Source organism: Culex pipiens, chromosome 2 (genome assembly GCF_016801865.2).
Source record: "Culex pipiens pallens isolate TS chromosome 2, TS_CPP_V2, whole genome shotgun sequence".
Taxonomy (NCBI): Eukaryota; Metazoa; Arthropoda; class Insecta; order Diptera; family Culicidae; genus Culex; species Culex pipiens.
This window is the reverse complement of record NC_068938.1, coordinates 143,844,347-143,868,835: the sequence shown is the minus strand read 5'-3', so window position 1 is coordinate 143,868,835 and position 24,489 is coordinate 143,844,347. Positions and strand designations below refer to the sequence as shown.

At 34.9% G+C, this 24,489-nt stretch overlaps 1 protein-coding gene across 6 annotated transcripts in view; it reads left to right on the top strand.

Annotated features, from left to right (window-relative positions):
• The window catches only part of LOC120416214 (uncharacterized), a 190,021-nt gene extending 166,342 nt beyond the window's left edge, over window positions 1-23,679 (top strand). For all 6 annotated transcript variants that reach the window (XM_039577910.2, XM_039577906.2, XM_039577905.2 and 3 more), the window contains one exon: window positions 23,190-23,679. In XM_039577910.2, the coding sequence (XP_039433844.1) occupies window positions 23,190-23,441 (252 nt within the window). In that variant the 3' untranslated portion in view covers window positions 23,442-23,679. The remainder of the gene's footprint in view (window positions 1-23,189) is intronic.
• The last annotated feature ends 810 nt before the right edge of the window (window positions 23,680-24,489 follow it).

Genomic DNA, 24,489 nt, shown 5'->3' with positions numbered 1-24,489 from the left:
ATTTGTTGCATGTTTTGCGTGTAGAATTAAGCATTTTTTTTCCTTTTTAAACTAGTTAAATTCAATGGACCAAACTAAAATTCGAATTTAATTCCACAAAATTTGACCAAACCAATCAACCGGCAATAATCTAAACCCGAAATAATTGAACCCACCAAACTGAGCGCATTATAAAACAATTGCGGTTCGAATTGCTGCAATGCAACGCCATGAATTTGGTGCAATGCAATAGGTGAAAAGCTCACAATTTTGGCATTTTCCAACGGGTGTGGCAGCACACACTTCGACGGGATCAATTTTTGGTCGACCACGCGTGCACGTGCACACTCACAAAACCACGCACACGCACTAGGAGGGGCTTTTGGGTTTTAGCATGTTTCGATCGCAATTAAGCGCGCTCTGTATTAAATTAAATTATTCTCCCCGCCCACTCACGGCCGAATTCTAAATCCTGCCACGTGCATATTTTATTCATCCCCTCTGGTCAGGTGTTATCCCGCCATGTGTTCTTTGTGTCACACGGGGGCTTTTTGGGGGGATTTGGGAAACTATGCACAATTAAGGGCGACAATGTTGCAATCATTCGATCAAATTTGTTTTAAAAAAAATACATTTTCCTTTTTTTCAAGTGTTTCTTCTTCAATTTTAATACTTTTCTTTTAACTCTGTTGTCATGCATTATTTATCTTTTTATTTTATCTTTTTTTTTAAGTGCTACTCTTTTTTTGTTTCTTAAAAATCGGAGCGTTTGGTACGGTAAGTCCACGCATCCTTCCTCCCCTGTTGATTCTGTGAAATGTGTCTGTTCTAAGAATCCTCCCAGCGGTAAACACAATGCAGTAGGGCCGGCCGCTTTAATTTTTGTATTACATTTTCGGATGTTCTTGGATGTACAGTCATCCCACATAATCGGAACACCCACAAATTCGGAACACTTTTGTGATAATTTGTCAATAGTATGCCAAATGCATTTTTTCTGGCGCCCCTGCTATTTTTAGGACCTTGATTTGGACAAAAAACAAAACACTGCCTCCAAATTGCCTGCTCCATAATTGTGGGATGTTATTGTGCCTCCCACAATTGTGGAACACCTGGATTAAACTGATATTGTCACAAAAAAAGTTATCAGACCATTCATAAAACATCACTAAGCTTGAGTTTCATTGAATTCAGTGAGTGAAGTCATTATTTTGCTAAAAATATGTACTCCAAGAGAGAATCAAAGTTTGTTTACATCCGTAAGAAAAAAAGTGTTCCGAATTTGTGGTTTTCATGGGTTTTTCTTTAAAAACTTGATAAAAAAGTTAAAATTTGCAATAGTTCAATACAGCTTTCGAAAGATCGCAAGAATAGCTTTCAAATGAAGGTAAAAGCTAATCATTATGTTCAATTATCGATTTGCTATGATTTGTTGAACATTGGCTGATCTGTAAACTGTTCCGAATATGAGGGATGAGTGTACTGCAATTATTAATATTGACAAGAAAAGTGATTGGGGCGTAATCTAGTCACAAGACATTCCAGCATGCTTTCATCGAACTGGCTACGCTTGTTTTAAATTAGATTAGATTAGAATTTTTTTTTGTTCTTTTTTCAAGATGTTACATTGTGTGTACCTTTTAAATGACCAAAGAAGACATTTTGCATCTTTAGTTCGTCCATATAATTTTGGCAGCAGTCAATACAAAAAAAACTTTGCAAATATTGAATTGTTCAAAATTACCATTCTGAAAAATTTCATTTTTCGATATGTTTTGGATAAAAAAATTATATCATTTAATGCTATTTAAAAAAAATCTTCTTTGGTCATAGAAAAGGTTCACACAAAGTTTGAATTGCTCATGCGTTAAATAAATTGTGTTAATCAAAATTACGAGAGGCATATTGTATATTAGACAATCCCCACTCTGCCGATACCCTGATTTATTTAAATCACTAATGATAACGATTCTGAGAATCTCAGACGATTCAATTCCGTCAATATCGAGCGCGACAAAATGCAACACCGTAACAACTTCCAGCACATATCCGACAAACTTTCCCCAAGCCTCTATAGAAATGGGTAGAGGTACTTCATCAACCCAGAGTCCCCCGAGTCGGGAGGAAAGCCACACAATATCGCGAGTTGGAGCTCACACATCACGAAACTCCCGGCGGTGAGGCGGGTGAGTTGGTTTGAGGTTGCACTATATCTGCATGGCTTAGATTCCCGCCAGGTAAAACTCGGACCACACGAGTCTGCGTCCGTCTGCGGTCCGTCATCCATCTGCGGAATTAGATTTGCTACTGCTGCTGAAGCCCGGTGGAACATGATACCATCACGTGGGCCTAGTTTGAGTGTGTGGGTGCGGTGGATGGTAACCGTTGGCCAGAATTTAGCTTTGGTCCTGGGGGAGCATCACGCATGAGTGACCACCCACAATGCACTCTCTCACACAAACACCCGCAGAGAGTTGCAAGCCACCACGTTTTTTCATTTGAAACCACGTGGGCGCTAGGGTTACTGGTGCTGTTGGGTGTGACAAAATTGGTGCTAAAAACTAAAAACTAAAAACTAAAAACTAAAAACTAAAAACTAAAAACTAAAAACTAAAAACTAAAAACTAAAAACTAAAAACTAAAAACTAAAAACTAAAAACTAAAAACTAAAAACTAAAAACTAAAAACTAAAAACTAAAAACTAAAAACTAAAAACTAAAAACTAAAAACTAAAAACTAAAAACTAAAAACTTAAAACTAAAAACTAAAAACTAAAAACTAAAAACTAAAAACTAAAAACTAAAAACTAAAAACTAAAAACTAAAAACTAAAAACTAAAAACTAAAAACTAAAAACTAAAAACTAAAAACTAAAAACTAAAAACTAAAAACTAAAAACTAAAAACTAAAAACTAAAAACTAAAAACTAAAAACTAAAAACTAAAAACTCAAAACTAAAAACTAAAAACTAAAAACTAAAAACTAAAAACTAAAAACTAAAAACTAAAAACTAAAAACTAAAAACTAAAAACTAAAAACTAAAAACTAAAAACTAAAAACTAAAAACTAAAAACTAAAAACTAAAAACTAAAAACTAAAAACTCAAAACTAAAAACTAAAAACTAAAAACTAAAAACTAAAAACTAAAAACTAAAAACTAAAAACTAAAAACTAAAAACTAAAAACTAAAAACTAAAAACTAAAAATTAACTTTGGTTGTTTTTTACTAATCTTTCCAATATTTTCAGCAAAAAGAAGTACCGTAAAACGGGGTGACTTTGATAGCCGGGGTGACTTTGATAGGTTTGCGATTTTTCCGCAAAATGAAGAGTACAATTAAAATACGTAAGGAATGGTTCAGAAACATACTGACCGTGGTAGAGAAGTGTTCAAAGTACCTTATGAAGAACTTTTCATAAATTTTTGAAAAGTTTATAAAGTTAGTTAACTATAGTTAAGAAAATGTGGATGAAAGTCATTATTTTAAACTTTTCAAAGTGTCATGATTTTCTCAATGAACATGATTTTTAATCGGAAAACGGAATGCATTTTCGGATTCTTTGGACAATTTTCCACTAGGAGAAGGTTAAATAAGTTTGTAAATAATAAATAATATGTATTTTTGAAACACAATTAAAAAAAATCTCCAAATTTATCGGCAAATTCAGTTGAACAAATTTTATGTAAATTGTGAAAACTTGTGATTCGTGCTTCGAATTCAGTTTAAAATGCAATATAAATCGATAATTTTATAAACAAAACTATTTTTAACAAATTTCAGGCAAAATTCCGACTTTTTAACAATTTTACCTAAAATTTATATGTATTTTGTTAAAAAGCTTATAAACTAAGTTAACTTAATATAAACATTGATTTTTTTTCTTAGAAACTATATCAGCTACTTTAGTGATGGTACATTTAACGTACAAATAAAGTTTGAACATCTTAAATATGATTTTATCAAGAAAAACTATGACTATCAAAGTCACCCCGGAATTAAAAAGAAGAATTTTTAACGTAACTATTTTTCTAAACACTATTGAAAAAACTTTTTTTCCAAAATAGTGCATGGACTTTGTGTGGCCTACCCCAGTACATGTTTTAAAAATAATAATCTTGAGAAAAACCTTACCTGTTGGAAAATATTCTAAAAATAAATTGAAATCCTATCAAAGTCACCCCGGTTTACGGTATGCAATAATTTTTGTAGTGTCCCAGACTTACATTCACATTTTTTTACAATTTTAATGATGATGGTGCCATTTTATAGCAGAAAATGTGAAAAACAAGCAAAAAATAAAAAAGTGACTGTAAAAACGTGAAAAAATTTGATAGGCAAAATGTTATTATATTAGATGGTAGAATAGGCCAAATACTACCAAAACCAAACGTAAACTCAACAAGATAAGTGCAAAATAAAATACTAAAAATAAAGCAAGAGAAGTAAAGTTTTTCGTAGAACAAAAGTTGCTCAAAATGACCTCCTGAACATGGGAAAAATAAAAAAAAATCAAAGAAAATGTGGGCAGTAGAGGGTTAACAACATTCCAACACCAGTGTTCCATTTGTTCATAATCAACATTATTTTTATTTTACACCAATTGTTGCACCAGTGCAAATTATAATTTCTTAAATACTTCCTACACCCAAAGTTAAAGAACGAGGGGATAGTCCTCACGAAAAGAAACGTGAGGAAAGTGCTGTATTGCGAGAATATAGTCCTCTCGCGTGTTCATTCGTTCATTGGAACAGTTCATCCTTTGAGTGGCTTATATGGACAAACGACCGCCACTTAATCACCAAACCATGGTGGCCCATACGGCAAAGGCACGGTTCAATATGCCGAAGATCTTGGGTTCGAGTCTCGGTACCGGCACTTTTTTTTTTGATAGATGAACTTTTTTGTAAAATGAACCGTGAGTAAAGTACTCTCGGTAGATTCGGGATTTATCCTCTCCGTCCGCACACAGTACCATTTTACCACCGAATCGTGCTCTTTATCCTCTCGTATGCCGATGCCCAGTTCTGGGTGTAGGTATTAAACGAATTAAAAAAGTTCTTCTTGCACAAACCCATTTGAAATTCATAATGGTACCAATTCAGAACAGAACCGCAATTTTGCTTCGGCAGGAAGGGGTTATTTTTAATCAGCAATTCCCCACGAAAACAGCACGATTCGAAAAAAAAAATCTCCAATCGGGCTAAATTAATTTCTGGGGGTTCCTTGGCTGAAATAATTAGACCCGTATTTTTTGTTTGGCCATTAGGGTGGTCCGAAAAAAGGCAATTTTCGTCAATTTCCGCGAAAACCACTTTAAAAAAATCATGTCTCCGCGCCATTTCATCCAATTTTAGCTGTGTTAGACGCAAAAGAAAGGTGATTATTTTGGCTTGTTGGGAAAAATAGTAAGAAGTTTCAAAAATCTAGCTTAACATTTGAAAAGATCGTATGAAAACTTAAAATGCTGTTTTGAAGGTCTCGGGACCAAAGAGCCTATGTCTGAAAATAATTTTATCTGATTCCTCGGAAAATTTTACTTATTAAATCAAAAAATGGTGAAGTTATGATTTCAATACTTTGAGTTACGATTTTTTTTAAAATAAACTGGGTTTTTCGACACGCCACGCGCAAAAATGGGAAAATGACGAAAACGGGAAAAAACGTCTTTTTTCACTAAAACAGTGATAACTGAAAATTTCAGCGGTGACCTATACATGTTAGGGTACCACAATTTTCATACGACCTTTTCATATGTTAAGCTAGATTTTTGAAACTTCATACTATTTTACCCAAATATTCTCGATTTCATTGGTAGGTTTTCAAACACGCACGAAGCAAAATGTTCATCGTTCGTTCAAAACGTTCATCGTTTCTGCAAAACGAGAGAGAATTGAGAGAAAAATTACCATTTCCGGTCTCTTTTCGCTCAATTCTCTCCCATTTATCATCGAATTCCTTCATTTCTTGACATTCGCGTCCTACTTCCTACTCCCTGATTCCTGTCTGTGTCATTTTACATGCTTTTGAGTTCATCGCTCATCAATTTGAGTTCATTGTTAGTGCTCGTTTGAAAACCTACCAATGAAATCGAGAATAGCCAAACATTCTTTTGCGACTAACACAGCTATAATCGGATGAAATAGCGCGGAGATATGATTTTTTTAAAAGTTGTTATTGCGAAAATCGACGAAAATTGCATTTTTTGGACCAACCTAACACGGCGTAGGTCACCCTAATGGCCAAAAAAAAATACGGGTCTAATTATTTCAACCAAGGAACCCCCAGACAAATTTTGAGCCCGATCGGAGAACTTTTTTTTCGAATCATGTTGTTTTCGTGGGGAATTGCTTTAATGAAATAACACCAATTATTGTTTAAAAAGCTTACCTAAATTGTAATAGTTTACTTTCATTAAGCTGGATCATCAAATTAATTCCATAATAAACACAATTTTACCGTTTTTGACTTATACGTCATGAATTTATTTGTTTTAAAGCAACGATAGTAAGTGGCAACTGATAATAGAACTTCAGAATAGGCGAAAAAATCCACACCTGCACCCTGTGGATTTTTTCGCCTATTCTGAAGTAAATTTATCAGTTGTCATGAATAATATAAAATTTTTAAAACATTCGTGCCAAAAGATTGAGACAATGTATACTTCCGCTTAAATCTCTGCAATTCCCGGAAAATTAAAAATCCCGGGAAACAGGAAATATTTATTTCCGGGAAATCCCGGACGCTCTATAATAAACATTAAGAAACAGTAATGTAAGTGATAACATTTAGTTTTGAAAAGGAATTTAGAAATTTCGCCATATTGTAATTTTACTAAGTAATACAAACTTATAATTCAAAAAAAATTAACTTTGAAAATTAGGGCAAAGAATTCATTTTATTAACTTTAACATCATGCCAATAAAAACTGACGGATACTGAATCAATATGAACACAGAACATAATTGTTGAAGGGCAATTTAAACGCATTTTTAAATTTTTACAGCAATATATGATATTTTCTATTTCCCGACAATTAAATTTCTTCGCTCTAATGAACAAACTAATATTTTAAGCCTTTAAATTGTAGCAAAGAAGATCTAAGAGATGCTTACATTTGGAAGCAATCCATGATATCTCGTGAAGAACACTACACATAATGGGAAAAATTGAGCGTAAAATGATTTGTTAACAATTCTGTCAAAATTAAAAAAAGCCAATTTGTCTGACGGGGACGTAAATGTTGGCCCAGGTCTAACCTAGAGGTTACACAGAAAAAAATATGTGAATTTACTCGACACGGAAAAAATGAATCACATGTAAACTCAGTTGATGGAAACTTGAGATTCGACGTAAACGGTTGAATTACACGTAAAATCATGTTTTTACGTATAATTTGTCGCAAATTTACATCAATTTGCATTTAAATTTAAATGTTTAATGACATGCTAAAGTGTTACATCATAAATGATGTAACATTCGGAAATATTTTTTGTGCGTAGGTCGTTAGTTCAGTACAGGTGAGGAAGTCGTCTCCCTGGGTCCTGTCTCGGTGGAGTCGCTGATAGGCAGTTGAACTCACAATCCAAAGGTCGTCAGTTTGAATCCCGGGGTGGATGGCAGCCAAGGCAATGCTGTAGAGCGAATAATTTTATTTTTGCAATTCCGTCGTGAAACTACTTACTTTTCTTGTCATTCTTGAACGACGAAATAGCCTACTTTCCTGTACCAAAAATAACAGAATCGAATAGCAACACTTTTCAAAATAAAAGCTGAAAAGTTCTACTTTTCAGCACTCAAATGGGTGCTATAAAGTTGAACTTTTCAGCACTTGTTTCGAAAAGTAACACTTTTCAACATTTTTTTGATTTAAACGATTTATTGACAAAATACATGAAAATTTGACATAAAATTTCACTCAGTGTGTGTTTTTTGGATTTGCAAAAAATGTTGTATGGAACTCGTTGCAAAACTTGATTTTTTCAGCACTCTTTATTTATTTACTCGGTGAACCTCGTTGGATAAATATACGACTCGTGCTGAAAAAATCCTCTTTTTGCAACTCGTTGCATTAACTAGTATTTTAATTTTGATGAATTTGATTTCTTCTTATTTCGCAACCTTTGCTTATTTTTAAAGGGTTTGTAGAAACTTTTATTCAAATTCTGGTTTTTTTTTCTGAGAAAATCCAATAAACCATTTTTATTTGTTGTTTGCTGGTTGGGTTTGTGGACCTTCAAAATCGCGGTTACCGAATTAATTATTTTAATTTTTCGATATTAATTCATTTATTTTTATCATCGTTGTTCTAGTTCACAAAAGTAAAATTTAATGGACGAGTTTGTTAAACAGAAAAAAAAATATTCGTGAGAACTTGCACAATGAATCTTCACGAAGCGTTCACTTATTTCAAGCTAACTCACTTTTAGCACCTCGAATCGTTTCGTTTTCAACGCATCAAGTTCAACGCGTGTTCACTGCTCCGCAACAACCCGACGCAGCTCCTTTTTCCCGGCTGCATTGTCGCGTCGGAATGGCGCGAAAATTCAATCTTCTTGCCACACAAAAAGGGGTCATATCTTGAGCTTTGTCCACGATTAGGACACGTTCAACGGGCCATTCCCGGCTCGCCAATCTCCAGGCCGTCCGGCCAGTGCGTGTGCTCGTTCGAACGTGCCCGAGATTTATTATCGCTGGCCCGGCACATGAAAATGATACGTGATCCCTCAGGCCGCAGGCCAGCAGCAGACTCGCAATGGCCGTTTTTCTAAGCAGAGCACTGTGACCTGGCTTACATGGTGTCGAATAGAACTAAAAATGTATAACAACATCAAAAGGACTCAGGACATCAGAAGCACATTCAAACTGTCAATTTGAGAATTTCCAGCATCCCATCGTTAGCAGACACCATGTTAGGCTAAATGTCGCACCTCTCGAGGCGGTCCTATCTCCGGTCGACATTCCTGCCCCGGTACCGTTGGTCTTTGTGTGATGTGTGTCCTTCGAAGTGGCCAAAACCACTGACTGACGACGACGAACGCACGGGGAACGTGATGTTGCACAAGAACTACTAACAACCGCGGGGTGACATTGGCCACGACGGTGTCGAGTTGACGACGTGATGACATCACGCGAGGAAAAGTGAAACGGAAGAACGACCTTTAACTAACGGAACAGCCAGGTGCAGCATCACGGGTTCAGTTATCGTCCGGAATATACGCACACAGTTTACCGCACCTGGAATACGGAACACGTTGTGGGTAGGTTTTTTCCGGAGTGTCGCGCGCAAACTGCGATAATAAATGACGTTGACGCGGTGAAATATCTGCAACAGTTCAGTGTGTGGATTAGTTCGATTGGGAACAATTTTGAAGATGAAGAATTTAATGAATATATAAAACATTGCTTGATCCACCTTAAGGTGATTGGTGCCTTCCTCACATTCATTTTGTATTTTAGGTTGTATTAATTTAATTAAGAGTTTTTTTTATTTTTTATTAAATTTTTTTAATTTATATTTTTTATAATTATTGTTTTTACCAGAACATCAATTTTCAATTCTTTTTTTACCAACTCTCTAAAATAAAGGAGAAAGGGGGGGGGGGGCTGTAATTGAATTTGAAAGTGCTGATACGCCAACATTAGGTGCAGGATGGAATTGCATGCAGTCCCCCTAGACTTATTAAACAATGTCTTTTGAGTTGTATATTTCAGTAAAAAGTTCGTGTAAATCTTTGTCGAGACAAAATGATTTATTCAGCAACATAATTAATACAGACTTTTTCCAGAAGAGACGCAGACACTGCTTGAGCAATGTGGCAACCGGGCGATACGCATGCTGCGCGATTCTCGCGCGTAAGCAAAAAGTCCCAGCCTTTGAGGTTATGCAAAAATCATCCTTTTTTGTAGTTGCAAAAAAAAACTTTTTCATGACATAACTTTAAAAGTACTTCAGTTAACAGAATAAAATTCAATAGATGGTCTTAGGGGACCCCAAAACGAACAGAATAAGGCGGATCCGGCCGAAATCGGTTCAGCCAGTTCTGAGATAATTGTGTGACTCTACACACATCCCCACAGACATTTGTTCAGAATTTGATTCTGAGTCGTTAGGTATTAGGATGTAACAAAAATGACTTTTTGGCGGGCATTCAGGAGCTGGTTCCGGTGGACGTACTGAGCCCAAATCCCAAATATGAGCATGGTTGGACGTAACAGGAGCTGGCTCTCCGCCCTTCAATTTTAAATGGGATTTAACCCATAAAAAAAGATTTTTTTCAAAAATGTCCTTTTTTGAGGCATTTTGGCCACTGAAGCGTTCCTTGCGCATCTTATGGTATATATAACATTGAAGTTTGAAGCACCCTGGAGCTCAGTACAGACCTTCAAAGTTTGGCATTTTTTTCGAAAAATCGGTCCCACCAAATCAAATGGCATCTTGGGCGTCGCGAGGTGCGACGCATATTTTTTTTTTTTTTTTTGCCGGGGACAATTTTTCGAAAAAATGTCAAACTTTTAAGGTCTGTACCAAGCTCTAGCGTGCTCCAAACATCAATGTTATGTATACCAAAAGATGCGCAAGAATAAACCCGAGCAGACGGTAAAAACAAAATTAATAATATTTCAAAAACAAATCCTGTTAAAATAACAAAAAGTGTTATTATTTTATCCTGAAGTTCAACTTCAAGAAGAAAAAATAATAACAGTTTCTGATAAAATAACTAGATTTGGTATTGAAGTGATATCATATTGAAAATGTTTACTAACACGCTAATAAGAGGAAATGTTATACATTTCAAAAACTCTCCTAATAACAAGATTTGTTATTCGGTTGGTATTCTGACTTAGAAATAAAATTACCATAAATCGCACAAATGGAAATGTTTCTAAGTGTCCATAACACAATCTGTTATTATTTTTTCTTTTGTTAAATATGTTTAGATCTTTGGGATAATTTTGTCCAATTTAATCGGGGTCATTATTTTGGCCATGATATGGGGTCCTTAAGCTGAAATTATTCTTAAAAGTTGAAATTTCGAAAGTTGATTTTTTTTTATTATTTGATATGGGCGCGGGACATTTCGCCGAATGTCATTTCGCCGAAGGTCATTTCGCCGAAGGTCATTTCGCCGAATGTCGTTTCGCCGCATGGGACGTTTCGTCAAATGGGACGTTTCGCCGAATTGACAAATAGTCGTAGAATAAATATATAAAATGGACACAAATTGTATTAAGAGGCAGTATTTGTAGATTCTGCTCGGTTTGTTCTAGAGGTGGTATCGAGGTGCTCCGATTTGGATGAAACTTTCAGCGTTTGTTTGTTTATGCATGAGATGAACTCATGTCAAATATGAGCCCTCTACGACAAAGGAAAATGGGGTAAAACGGGCATTGAAGTTTGAGGTCCAAAACACATGAAAAATCTTAAAATTGCTCGCATTTCCGTAAAACTTCATCAATTCCAACTCTCTTAGATGCATTCGAAAGGTCTTTCAAAGCCCTTCAAATTGTGCTATAGACATCCAGGATTGGTTTAACTTTTTCTCATAGCTTTTGCAAATTACTGTTAAAAATGGATTTTTTTTAAACCTTAATATCTTTTTGCAACAGCCTCCAACATCCATACTCCCACAGGTCAAAAGATAGGTAATTTCATGGACTATAAGCTTACGGTATTAACTTTTTGGCCAATCGCAGTTTTTCTCATAGTTTTACGATTTTTCTAGAACAAACATTTTACAACGTTAGTTTTTGCCCTGTAGGCCAAGAAGACGGCACATTTCGGAATCCTCGGTCAATTTCACGTAAGTTAGAAGTATTGGAGTTGTAATTTTGATTTAAAAAATAATTAAATAAAACACTTTTGAAAAAAAGAAATAGATCTTATTTATCCTATGATCAATACGTCAAATGCTGTATCAAGTAGGCGAAAACTTGTTTTACCCCTAATCCGACAAAATTCTAAATAATATTTTAATTAATTCTTAATGGCATTTTTTCCAATCAAATTCAACATTCCAAAACCTCAATCTAATGTAAAATTTTCTGAGGATTCCGAATATGACAAAATTGAAACCAACAAGTGCCGTCTTCTTGGCCTACAGGGCAAAAACTAACGTTGTAAAATGTTTGTTCTAGTAAAATCGTAAAACTATGAGAAAAACTACGATTGGCCAAAAAGTTAATACTAAAGGTGGGCAAAAAAAGAGCGAACCGCTCAAAGAGCCGGTTCACTGAAAAGAGCGAACGAACCGTGGCTCACAAAAAAAGAACCGCGGTTCTTTTTTAAGCTTCGGTCTTTTGTAAGAACCGTTTCAATGTGACATGATTTTTGTTATAAATATAATTTATTGAATTCCCAAAAAATGTAGTATTAAATTTATTTATGAGAATTGAAAATGCAATTTAAAAAAAATGCAATGCTTCTAAAAATTAATTCCGAAAGTAAATGATTTTCTAAACAAAATAAAATAATCTTTTCAGTGTACAACTTATTTTTCATTAAAGTAATACCGGAATACAAATTAGAACATTCCAAATAGCATAATTTGTCAAGTATTACCAAAAAAATTTTGAGATTTTGTAAAAAAATGAATCATTTTGTCCGATTAAACTTTAGCGTTTATAGACTTTATTTATTAATCAGAATGTGAAGAAGAGTTCACAGAATATTTTCTTTAAATAAAATATCAGCATAAGTTCAATTCTTGCAGAAATAAACGAAATTTTAAAATTAATAGCAATTTTTCCAGCATTTTAGGTTTAGGTTGGATGCCATTCAATTACTCGAATAATTAGTTTTGAGTAGAAATCATGACATTGAGGCAACCATAGGTCTTGGTTTTAAAGGGCATCTCCTCGTTTTTTTTTCACCTATGGCCGTTATAAATAATGTTCAAAGCACCCTTTAAAATCCGTCCGAAAAATTAAGGGACAAAAAAACATTTTTTTTTTTCAAAAAACTTTTAAATTTGTATGAAAATAGAAGTCTTATCCACTGAAAACAAATTCAAAAGCATTTTGGGATCAATCAAAAATATTTTGATTTTTGGTGAAGTTCCGTTGCTCAGAACCTAATGCAAAAGTTTAGTTTTCGTTTGAAAAAAAGTTCATCAATACTTCGATCTTTTTAACACGAATGATTGCAATACAACTGAGGATGTGTAAAATGCATTTTAAAACTCTTTTTTCATTAAAATGTCTTGCTATTATTTTTTGCGAATTTGGAGAGAGTTGAGGGAAATAAACTTCAAAAAATATTTGGTACTGCCAAATTTATAAAGGTCCAATGTGAAATGACTTATAAAATTACGCAATTCTTGAAAAAAACCCTATTCATTCAAATTTTTAAAAAGAGCGAAAGAGCCGTTCAAAAGAGCGGCTCTTTTTAAAGAGTGAACGAAAATGAGCGGCTCCTAAAAAAGAGCGATTTTGCCCACCTCTAGTTAATACCGTTGGCTTATAGTCCATGAAATTCCCTAACTTTTGACCTATGCGACTATGGTTGTTGGAAGCTGTTGCCAAAAGTTATTAAGGGTTTAAAAAAATCCATTTTTAACAGTAATTTGCAAAAGCTATGAGAAAAGTCAAACCAATCCTGGATGTCTATAGCACATTTTGAAGGGCTTCAAAAGACCTTTCGAATGCATCTAAGAGAGTTGGAATTGATGAAGTTTTACGGAAATGCGAGCAATTTTAAGATTTTTCATGTGTTTTGGACCTCAAACTTCAATGCCCGTTTTACCCCACTTCCCTTTGTCGTATAGGGCTCATATTTGGCATGAGTTCATCTCATGTATAGATAAACAAACCCTGAAAGTTTCATCCAAATCGGAGCACCTCGATACGACCTGTTTCACATCGGTGAAAAACTCGCTCTTAAAATATTTTGGAAAAGTCCCCTTTGTCCCTAAAAGGTGATTTTGCAATCTATTTAAAAAAATTTGTTTCTTAGTATGTTATTTTTATAAGTTTATGCATTATAACATGCATAAACAATCGCTGAAAAAATAATCCAGTTGAAAAAAATTGTGCGAGTTTTTGCATTCTTTCAAATATAAGCAGTTATTTAATTACAGCAAACAATTTTAAATCATTTCTGTGAGCTTTTGCTTTCTTGTTTTAATATATCATTTGAATTATTTCTGTGAGTTTTTGCGTTCTGTTAACCATGAGCAGTTCTTTTAATTTTCTGCTTATAATTTTGATAAATTTCTGTTAGTTTTTGCATTCATTGTTTTTTAAGCATATTATTTGTATATTTTTTGTTAGTTTTTGTATTCTTTCCAACATGAGGAGTTCTTTTGATTTACAGTAAAACATTTTGAAAAAAAAAATCTGGTGGTTTTTGCATTCTTTGTTTACTGAGCATATTTTTAAAATTATTTCTGAGAGTTTTTGCATTCTTTCGAACATGAACATTTTTTTTTATTTTCTGCTTATATTTTGATTATTTCTGTTTGTTTTTGCATTCTTTGTTTTTTAAGCAAATTATTTGCATAATTTTTGTGAGTTTTTGCATTCTTTCAAACATGAGCAGTTCTTTTGGTTTTCAGCACAACATTTTGCAAAAATGCTGTTAGTTTTTGCATTCTATATTTTTGGCATACTTTTCAAATATTTTGATGAGTTTATGCATTATTAGTTTTTTAAGCATATTATTTCTATAATTTTTGGGAGGTTTTGCATTCTTTCAAACATGAGCAGTTTTTTTGATTTTTAGCATAACATTTTGAAAATTTTCTGTAAGTTTTTGCATTCTTTGTTTTTTAAGCAAATTATTTGTATAATTTTTATGAGTTTTTGCATTTTTTCTAACATGAGCAGTTCTTTCGATTTTTTGCATAACATTTTTGAATTTTTTTGTTAGTTTTTGCATTCTTTGTATTTAAGAGGCAGTATTTGTAGATTCTGCCCGGTTTGTTCTAGAGGTCGTATCGAGTTGCTCCGATTTGGATGAAACTTTCAGCGTTTGTTTGTCTATGCATGAGATGAACTCATGCCAAATATGAGCCCTCTACGACAAAGGGAAGTGGGGTAAAACGGGCATTGAAGTTTGAGGTCCAAAACACATGAAAATTCTTAAATTTGCTCGCATTTCCGTAAAACTTCATCAATTCTTACTCTCTTAGATGCATTCGAAAGGTCTTTCGAAGCCCTTCAAAATGTGCTATAGACATCCAGGATTGGTTTGACTTTTTCTCATAGCTTTTGCAAATTACTGTTAAAAATTGATTTTTTTAAAACCTTAATAACTTTTGGCAACAGCCTCCAACACCCATACTCCCATAGGTCAAAAGTTAGGGAATTTCATGGACTATAAGCCTTCGGTATTAACTTTTTGGCCAATCGCAGTTTTTCTCATAGTTTTTCGATTTTTCTAGAACAAACATTTTACAACGTTAGTTTTTGCTCTGTAGGCATCCATAGCGGCACTTTTTGGTCTCAATTTTGACATATTCGGAATCCTCAGAAAATTTTACATTAGATTGAGGTGTTGGAATTTTGAATTTGATTGGAAAAAATGCCATTTAGAATTAATTAAAATATTATTTAGAATTTTGTCGGATTAGGGGTAAACAAGTTTTCGCCTACTTGATACAGCATTTCGACGTCGTCGTGCTATCTTGTCGCACCCGCCATTTTGACGTTCCGAGAAAAACGCGTTTTAATGTTTGACCTTGAATATTCAAAAACGAGAGCACGCAATGTAAACAATAACAAACACGTTTTGTTTGGCTCACCATTCTGTGCATTGTCCCAAAGTTTAGTTGAAGTTGGTTGCTGGAGTCCCGAGTTATAATTACAAATGTTTACGGTAGTCTAGCTTGTACGTGCGACAAACGCATCCTGACTTTCCTGGCCTGTAATCCCTTTGGCCTTTTGTCGCACTTACATCAATTTTCATGGAGTGACAAGATAGCACGACAAGATTGAAACTACTTTCATATGTAAAGTGACAAAAATGCACGGAGTTTTTTCGGTTTTTGTTGAATATCTCAGGATTGAAATCGAATTTTGGGGATCTGTGAAGGTCAAAAAGTGAGGCATTGTGAGCTGCACAAAATGGCGTTCTTAACTCAATTTGGCCCAAAATGCACGTACGACAAGTTAGCACGATGGCGACGATTTGACGTATTGATCATAGGGTAAATAAGATCTATTTCTTTTTTCAAAAATGTTTTATTTAATTATTTTTTTAAATCAAAATTACAACTCCAATACTTCTAACTTACGTGAAATTGACCGAGGATTCCGAATATGACAAAATTGAGACCAAAAAGTGCCGTCTTCTTGGCCTGCAGGGTAAAAACTAACGTTGTAAAATGTTTGTTCTAGAAAAATCGAAAAACTATGAGAAAAACTGCGATTGGCCAAAAAGTTAATACCGAAGGCTTATAGTCCATGAAATTCCCTAACTTTTGACCTATGGGGGTATGGGTGTTGGAGGCTGTTGCCAAAAGTTATTAAGGTTTTAAAAAAATCAATTTTTAACAGTAATTTGCAAAAGCTATGAGAAAAAGTCAAACCAATCCTGGATGTCTATAGCACATTTTGAAGGGCTTCAAAAGACCTTTCGAATGCATCTAAGAGAGTTGGAGTTGATGAAGTTTTACGGAAATGCGAGCAATTTTAAGATTTTTCATGTGTTTTGGACCTCAAACTTCAATGCCCGTTTTACCCCACTTCCCTTTGTCGTAGAGGGCTCATATTTGGCATGAGTTCATCTCATGCATAGACAAACAAACGCTGAAAGTTTCATCCAAATCGGAGCACCTCGATACGACCTGTTTCACATCGTTGAAAAACTCGCTCTTAAGCATATTTATTTTAATTATTCCTGTGAGTTTTTGCATTCTTTCAAACATGAGCAGTTCTTTTGGTTTTCAGCACAACATTTTGCAAAATTGCTGTTAGTTTTTGCATTCTATATTTTTGGCATATTTTTCAATAATTTCAGTGAGTTTATGTATATTTAGTTTTTAAAGCATATTATTTCTATAATTTTTGTTAGGTTTTGCCATCTTCCAAACATGAGCAGTTTTTTTTTTATTTTTGCATAGCATTTAGAAAAATGTCTGATAGTTTTTGCATTTTTCATTTTTTAAGCAAATTATTTGTATTATTTTTTTGCATTCTTTGAAACATGAGACGTTCTTAACTTTTTAAGAGCGAGTCCACCAACAGGGCATACCCCTTTGTATGGGACGTCGTTTGGACCTCACCAATCTGCCTGAAATTTTCAGGGGTTGTTTGTACATATAAAACTAGCATCTGGCCAAAATATGAGCACTCTAGGTCAACGGGAAGTGGGGCAAATCGGGACACAAAGTTTGAAGGTTCAAAAACGTAAAAAATCTTAGAAAGGCTATAACTTAGGCAAAATTCAATTTAATTTCAAAATTCAAAATGCATATTAAAGGGCTTCAAAAATGCAACAAAATGCAGGGTAGAGCATCCAAATTTGTTAATTCTAAAGGGAGTTATTGGCATTTTAGTGAAAAAATAGCAATATTTTCAAACTCAAATAAAAAAGTGTTCCATCCAGATATCAACTCGGATCGACCTGCAGCTTGTAGGGGACATCTGGAACTACCATCTGAGACTGAGACCGCTTTGGGTAAGGCAGTTTAACATATTGAATAGACACTTTTACTTTTAGTGAATTTTTTGGTTTCAAATTTTTGCTCGGGGGACCCCTTAGATCCCATTTTCCGGCGATAATTTTATCATATTCGTGTTTCTGAGACAATTTCACAATAGAAACATACATAAAAATGTATATTATCATCCATTTTAACCCTTTAAAACATGAAAGATAAAAAAAAATAAGAAGCTGCTTTTTTCTGGTGTCATCTAGTATCCTTGGAAACGAACTTGATTTGCAATAGATGTGAATCAAAGTTTTTTTTAACTATCATTTTTAAAGGGTTAAAATGGATAAAAACAAACATTTTTATGCAAGTTTCTAATGTGAAATTGTTTCAGGAACATGATTATGATAAAATTATCACCAGAAAATGGGATCTTAGGGGTCCCCCGAGCAAAAATTTACAACCCAAAAGTTCACTAAAAGTAAAAGTGTCTATTCAATATGTTAAACTGCCTTACCAAAAGCGGTCTCAGTCTCTGATAGTAGCCCCAGATGTCCCATACAAGCTGCAGGTCGATCCGAGTTTATATCTGGATGGAACACTTTTTTATTTGAGTTTGGAAATTATGCTATTTTTTCACTAAAATACCAATAACTCCCTTTAGAATTGACCAATTGGGATGCTCTACCCTGCATTTTGTTGCATTTTTGAAGCCCTTTAAGATGCATTTTGGATTTTGGAAATAAATTGATTTTTGCCTAAGTTATAGCCTTTTTAAGATTTTTTACGTTTTTGAACCTTCAAACTTTGTGTCCCGATTTGCCCCACTTCCCGTTGACCTAGAGTGCTCATATTTTGGCCAAATGCTAGTTTTATGTGTACAAACAACCCCTGAAAATTTCAGGCAGATTGGTGAGGTCGATGCGAGATGGGTATGCTTTGCTCGTGGACTCGCTCTTAAATTATTATATTATTATCTTGCCACTCCTTCTCAAGTTTGCATGAGTGAATTACAGATGGCACTGCAGCGAACAAATAGCATAAATTATACAAAAAAAATTTATTCAATTCGGCGAAACGTCCATTCGGCGAAATGACTTTCGGCGAAACGTACCATTCGGCGAAATGGTCGCATGATGGACCCGGACATCATTTTTACCGAAATATCTGAGATCCGGCCTACAAAAAGTGTATAAATAACACTTAAGTGCCAATAACTTTTGATAGGGTTGTCAGATCCTTGATGTTTTAGGCTCATTTGAAAGGTCTCTCGATTATCTAACTAACGACAGGTCGCATGATGGACCCGGACATCATTTTTACCGAAATATCTGAGATCCGGCCTACAAAAAGTGTATAAATAACACTTAAGTGCCAATAACTTTTGATAGGGTTGTCAGATCCTTGATGTTTTAGGCTCATTTGAAAGGTCTCTCGATTATCTAACTAACGACAGGTCGCATGATGGACCCGGACATCATTTTTACCGAAATATCTGAGATCCGGCCTACAAAAAGTGTATAAATAACACTTAAGTGCCAATAACTTTTGATAGGGTTGTCAGATCCTTGATGTTTTAGGCTCATTTGAAAGGTCTCTCGATTATCTAACTAACGACAGGTCGCATGATGGACCCGGACATCATTTTTACCGAAATATCTGAGATCCGGCCTACAAAAAGTGTATAAATAACACTTAAGTGCCAATAACTTTTGATAGGGTTGTCAGATCCTTGATGTTTTAGGCTCATTTGAAAGGTCTCTCGATTATCTAACTAACGACAGGTCGCATGATGGACCCGGACATCATTTTTACCGAAATATCTGAGATCCGGCCTACAAAAAGTGTATAAATAACACTTAAGTGCCAATAACTTTTGATAGGGTTGTCAGATCCTTGATGTTTTAGGCTCATTTGAAAGGTCTCTCGATTATCTAACTAACGACAGGTCGCATGATGGACCCGGACATCATTTTTACCGAAATATCTGAGATCCGGCCTACAAAAAGTGTATAAATAACACTTAAGTGCCAATAACTTTTGATAGGGTTGTCAGATCCTTGATGTTTTAGGCTCATTTGAAAGGTCTCTCGATTATCTAACTAACGACAGGTCGCATGATGGACCCGGACATCATTTTTACCGAAATATCTGAGATCCGGCCTACAAAAAGTGTATAAATAACACTTAAGTGCCAATAACTTTTGATAGGGTTGTCAGATCCTTGATGTTTTAGGCTCATTTGAAAGGTCTCTCGATTATCTAACTAACGACAGGTCGCATGATGGACCCGGACATCATTTTTACCGAAATATCTGAGATCCGGCCTACAAAAAGTGTATAAATAACACTTAAGTGCCAATAACTTTTGATAGGGTTGTCAGATCCTTGATGTTTTAGGCTCATTTGAAAGGTCTCTCGATTATCTAACTAACGACAGGTCGCATGATGGACCCGGACATCATTTTTACCGAAATATCTGAGATCCGGCCTACAAAAAGTGTATAAATAATACTTAAGTGCCAATAACTTTTGATAGGGTTGTCAGATCCTTGATGTTTTAGGCTCATTTGAAAGGTCTCTCGATTATCTAACCAACGATGGGTTGCATGATGGACCCGGACATCATTTTACTGAAATATCTGAGATCCGGCCTCCAAAAAGTGTATAAATAACACTTAAGTGCTAATAACTTTTGATAGGGTTGTCCGATCTTCAATGTTTTTGACTCATTGGAAAGGTCTTTTTAATACCTTTCTGAAAATGTATAACATGATAGGTTTTCTTGCAAAACCACCCTTTTTACAATCTTTCGGACATTCGCCAAAATCGTTTTTTTAGCATAACTCTTGAAGTACTTAACTAAACTTGCTGATTTTAAATAGAGACTTATGGGACCCCAAGACGGATCGAATGAGACTAATACGGTAAAAATCCGTTCATCCAGTCCGGAGATAATCGAGTGACAATTTTTTTGTCCACCCACCTACACACATCCACACAGACCTTTGCTCAGAACATGATTCTGAGTCGATAGGTATACGTGAAGGTGGGCCTACGAGGTCGAATAAAGAAGTTCATTTTCCGAGTGATTTTATAGCCTTTCCTCAGTAAAGTGAGGAAGGCAAAAAGCAGGGCTGCGGAGTCGGGTCATGTTTTAAACGACTCCGACTCCGACTCCGACTCCGGCTTTTTGAGATAAGGTGACTCCGACTCCGACTCCGGCTCCGGCTTTCAGCTCCAACCGATTCCGACTCCACCTCCAACTCCGGCCTACCAACTCTAGCCGACTCCGACTCCAGCCTTCAATAAATTTTTGGCTCCGACTCCGACTCCGACTCCACATATTTTTTAGATATTTCAAAAGTTAGATAACTATTATTTTGAAAACAATGATAAATAGGATTATTTATATACTCTCTAAGTGTCATATTTTTTTCTCAAGGAATGAAAGTTTGAATTAAAAAACGGAAAAAAAGTTTCTAGGTTATAATTTTTATACGTTATCGAAACATAAATCAAAAAATATCTCCAGATTTGTAGGCATTTACACGGAGAAAAAAGAGTTCCCAAAATCGTGAACACCCGATATGAAATTGGGAACCACGAACAAAGTGTTCAAATGCCATGGTACGATTTTCAAAAACGTACCATGGAATTTGAACACTTTGTTCGTGTTTCCCAATTTCGTGAACGGGTGTTCACGATTTTGGGAACTTTTTTTTCTCCGTGTGTAGAAGAACAATTTTGTAAGTATGTATGGATTTATTTACTTAACCTAAAAATTTACATATAATTTATAGAAAGCTGATAAATGTAATCATTTTATTGTTATTTAGTTATTTATTAATTTTAATTAATCAAAAGAAACCAAGCCTTAATGATCGATTCAACAAATAAATTCAATTTGTTCACTTTCAGGATAACATTTATAAAAAGCACAGTGACTATCAAAGTCACCTTGGTTTTTTAAATATATGTACTAAATTTTAACGAAACTTTTTTTTAAAGCTGTTAAAAAAACAAAAATCCACAGGTAACATATTTTCTAGGTCACTGATATTTCAAAAGGACCCCATAAGCTTTCCAAGAAGAATTTTTTTAGGTGCATTGATTTGCAATGATCATCACCTTCCGTCATATTGGCGTGGGACATATACATTAAGAGAAAATTCTTAAATAAATTAAAATCCTGTAATTTTTTTCCATACATTTTTATTGGTTCTTCTTCGGTTCTTACATTTTGAGATTTTTTCAATAACAATTTGCAACTATATCAAAATAGTTTGCCTAAGGATAAACACTTTCAATTTTTAATAAAGAAATAGTGAACATTGAGATAATAGGTCTATTAACAATATTAAAAGATTATTTCAAAACTAGTTGCAACTTTATATGATACTTTTTGTCAGTTTCAAATATTTTAAATGTGTGTGACACATTGATTTATTTATATTTGTTACAATCAAAGTTAGTATGTTGATTTCCAAGCAAAAGATTGTTATAATCGTAGATAATTTGATGGAACAGTTAAACTGTCAGTGTTTTTCCCGATTTCCAAAAACAGTGAATTAAATTCAATCTTTTTATGTACCTCGCAACTTCTTTCCTAAAAAAATATTAATTTAAACTTCAAAGACATTCGCTATAGGGGTAAAAGATGACTCTGTGTGTACTTTTTTCAGAAAAAAACTGGATGAAATATGGCCAAATTTAAACTGAAAGGGTAAATAAGCAAAAGGAAGCAGTCAAGAATTAGTTGAATTTTTCTGTCTACAAAACCAATATTGTTTATTGTTTTTTTAGTTATCATACTACATACTTGGGTAAGAGAGGATTAACAGGTTATCTTCAATGATCATAGTGAAATAAAAAACAATTGAAGATATACGATTTTTTTATTAACCTGCATTATAACAATAATAATAACAATAAATAACAATTGTTAATAATCAATGCACATAATTTTGTTGAATTTAAGATAACTCCGACTCCGACTCCGGGTTATCAAAAATATTCGGCTCCGACTCCGACTCCGACTCCAGCTCATAAAAATTTAGCCGACTCCGGCTCAGACTCCGACTCCAGCTGTTCGAGTTTTGACGACTCCGACTCCGACTCCGACTCCAGGTCCTCAAAAAGACCCGACTCCACCGACTCCGACTCCACAGCCCTGGCAAAAAGGTTAGTTTGTTTTAAAGTGTAACTTTTTTCAAAATTCCAAGCAATGCCTAAAATTTTGCCAAAGTCATCAAATCGATAAGAAACTCCGTTCCAAGATAATTTTTTTTTAATATTTTGAAAGCCTTTTTAAATTGACGATTGCTAGCATTCTATGAAGCCTTGTATGGACGAACTAATGATGCAAAATTACTTCTTTGGTCATAGAAAAAGTACCACACATATTTTCATCCAAATCAAAAATTTTTAAAAAAAATAATCGTTGTTCGAAGTCTCAGAGAATTGTTTAGCATAGAATTAGAAAAAAAAATCGAAAAAAGCAATGAAGGTGCATGATACTTCAATACTCCTGCAAGTAATGATGCGTCTCCATAAAATGATATAATAACGTATTATTAATAATTTTCCAAAATCAAATCCCCCCCCTCCCCCTTCCAGGCCGCCTCCCTCACCGTCACCTGCCGACAAACCCAGTCCTGCGGCCACCTGATCAGCATCCGGCCCTTCGTCCACCGGAACACCTCGTCCGAGGAGCTCAACACGGTGCTGCTGTACGCGTCCTCGCTGCAAATGTCCGCCCAGCTGTTCCGGGTGCCCATCAACGCGCACTACCTCTGCTTCCTGGTGCTCGTCTGCGTGATTGCCCTGCTCACCTTTGGCATGTGCCTCAGCCTCACGTTGGGCGGATGAAATTTAAACAAAAGTGAGAGACCCACTCAACGTTACATTAACCAACGTTAATCAGCTTAAGGGGCCACTTTTTTATTGGCTCGCTGTGCAATTGTTGCCTTTGCTTGCAATTGATCCAATTGTGTTACAAATAACACACTGACTGCTACAAAGGAAATTTTTCATATTCGAATTCGTCTGTATGCACTCTGTATATACAAATAATAAAATAAAAAGTCAATATTTGGTTTGGTTCGTGCTCAAATATTTTCATTTTTCACTTTCAGCAGCCATGTCCCACAGATGCCGAACATTTCGAAATTAATTATTGTGAGGAAGGTCTATTTGAAAATAAAAACATAAATACATTTACAAATTGATAACACTCACTCACAGCTCATTGCGAAGTAAATACGTATAAATAAGTAAATATTCATGTATTCGATCTACCCATTAACAAAATCTTGCTTCTGAATTTTCGCAATATAAATAAATAACTCTGGCATTTTTTTATAATGTTTTGGACCGCCTACTTATCATATCCAGGTTTTTAAGTGAAGATGGCGTTCGAAATGGTGAACGTCCGAAATGTCAAAAATCGCGCAGTAGCACCAACATTAGAAACAAAATGTGGCTGTCATGCCATGGTACACTTTTTTCGTAATGTTGGTATCACCGCGTGATTTTGACATTTCGGGCGTTCATCATTCAAACGCCATTTTCGTTTAAAAACCTGGATTTTTAGTTTAGTTTAGATCAGTTTTCCTTGGAAGGGCCTCGTGGCGCAGTGGTTAGCGGCTTCGGCTGCCGATCCCTAAGTTGCTATGGGGCGCGGGTTCGATTCCCGCCTTATCCTCCTGGCCTTCTATCGGATGGGGAAGTAAAACGTCGGTCCATTTGCGTAAAGAGAGGTTTTGGGTGACTCACCACACATAACCTTCGGACGCCTAGAAATGAGCAGAAACTTGCAACAGAGCCCACAAAAGACCCGGGGGTCGTTAAAGTGGATTGCTTTACTTTTTTATTTTGCAGTTTTCCTTGTAACTGTAAACATTCTTTTACCTCTAAT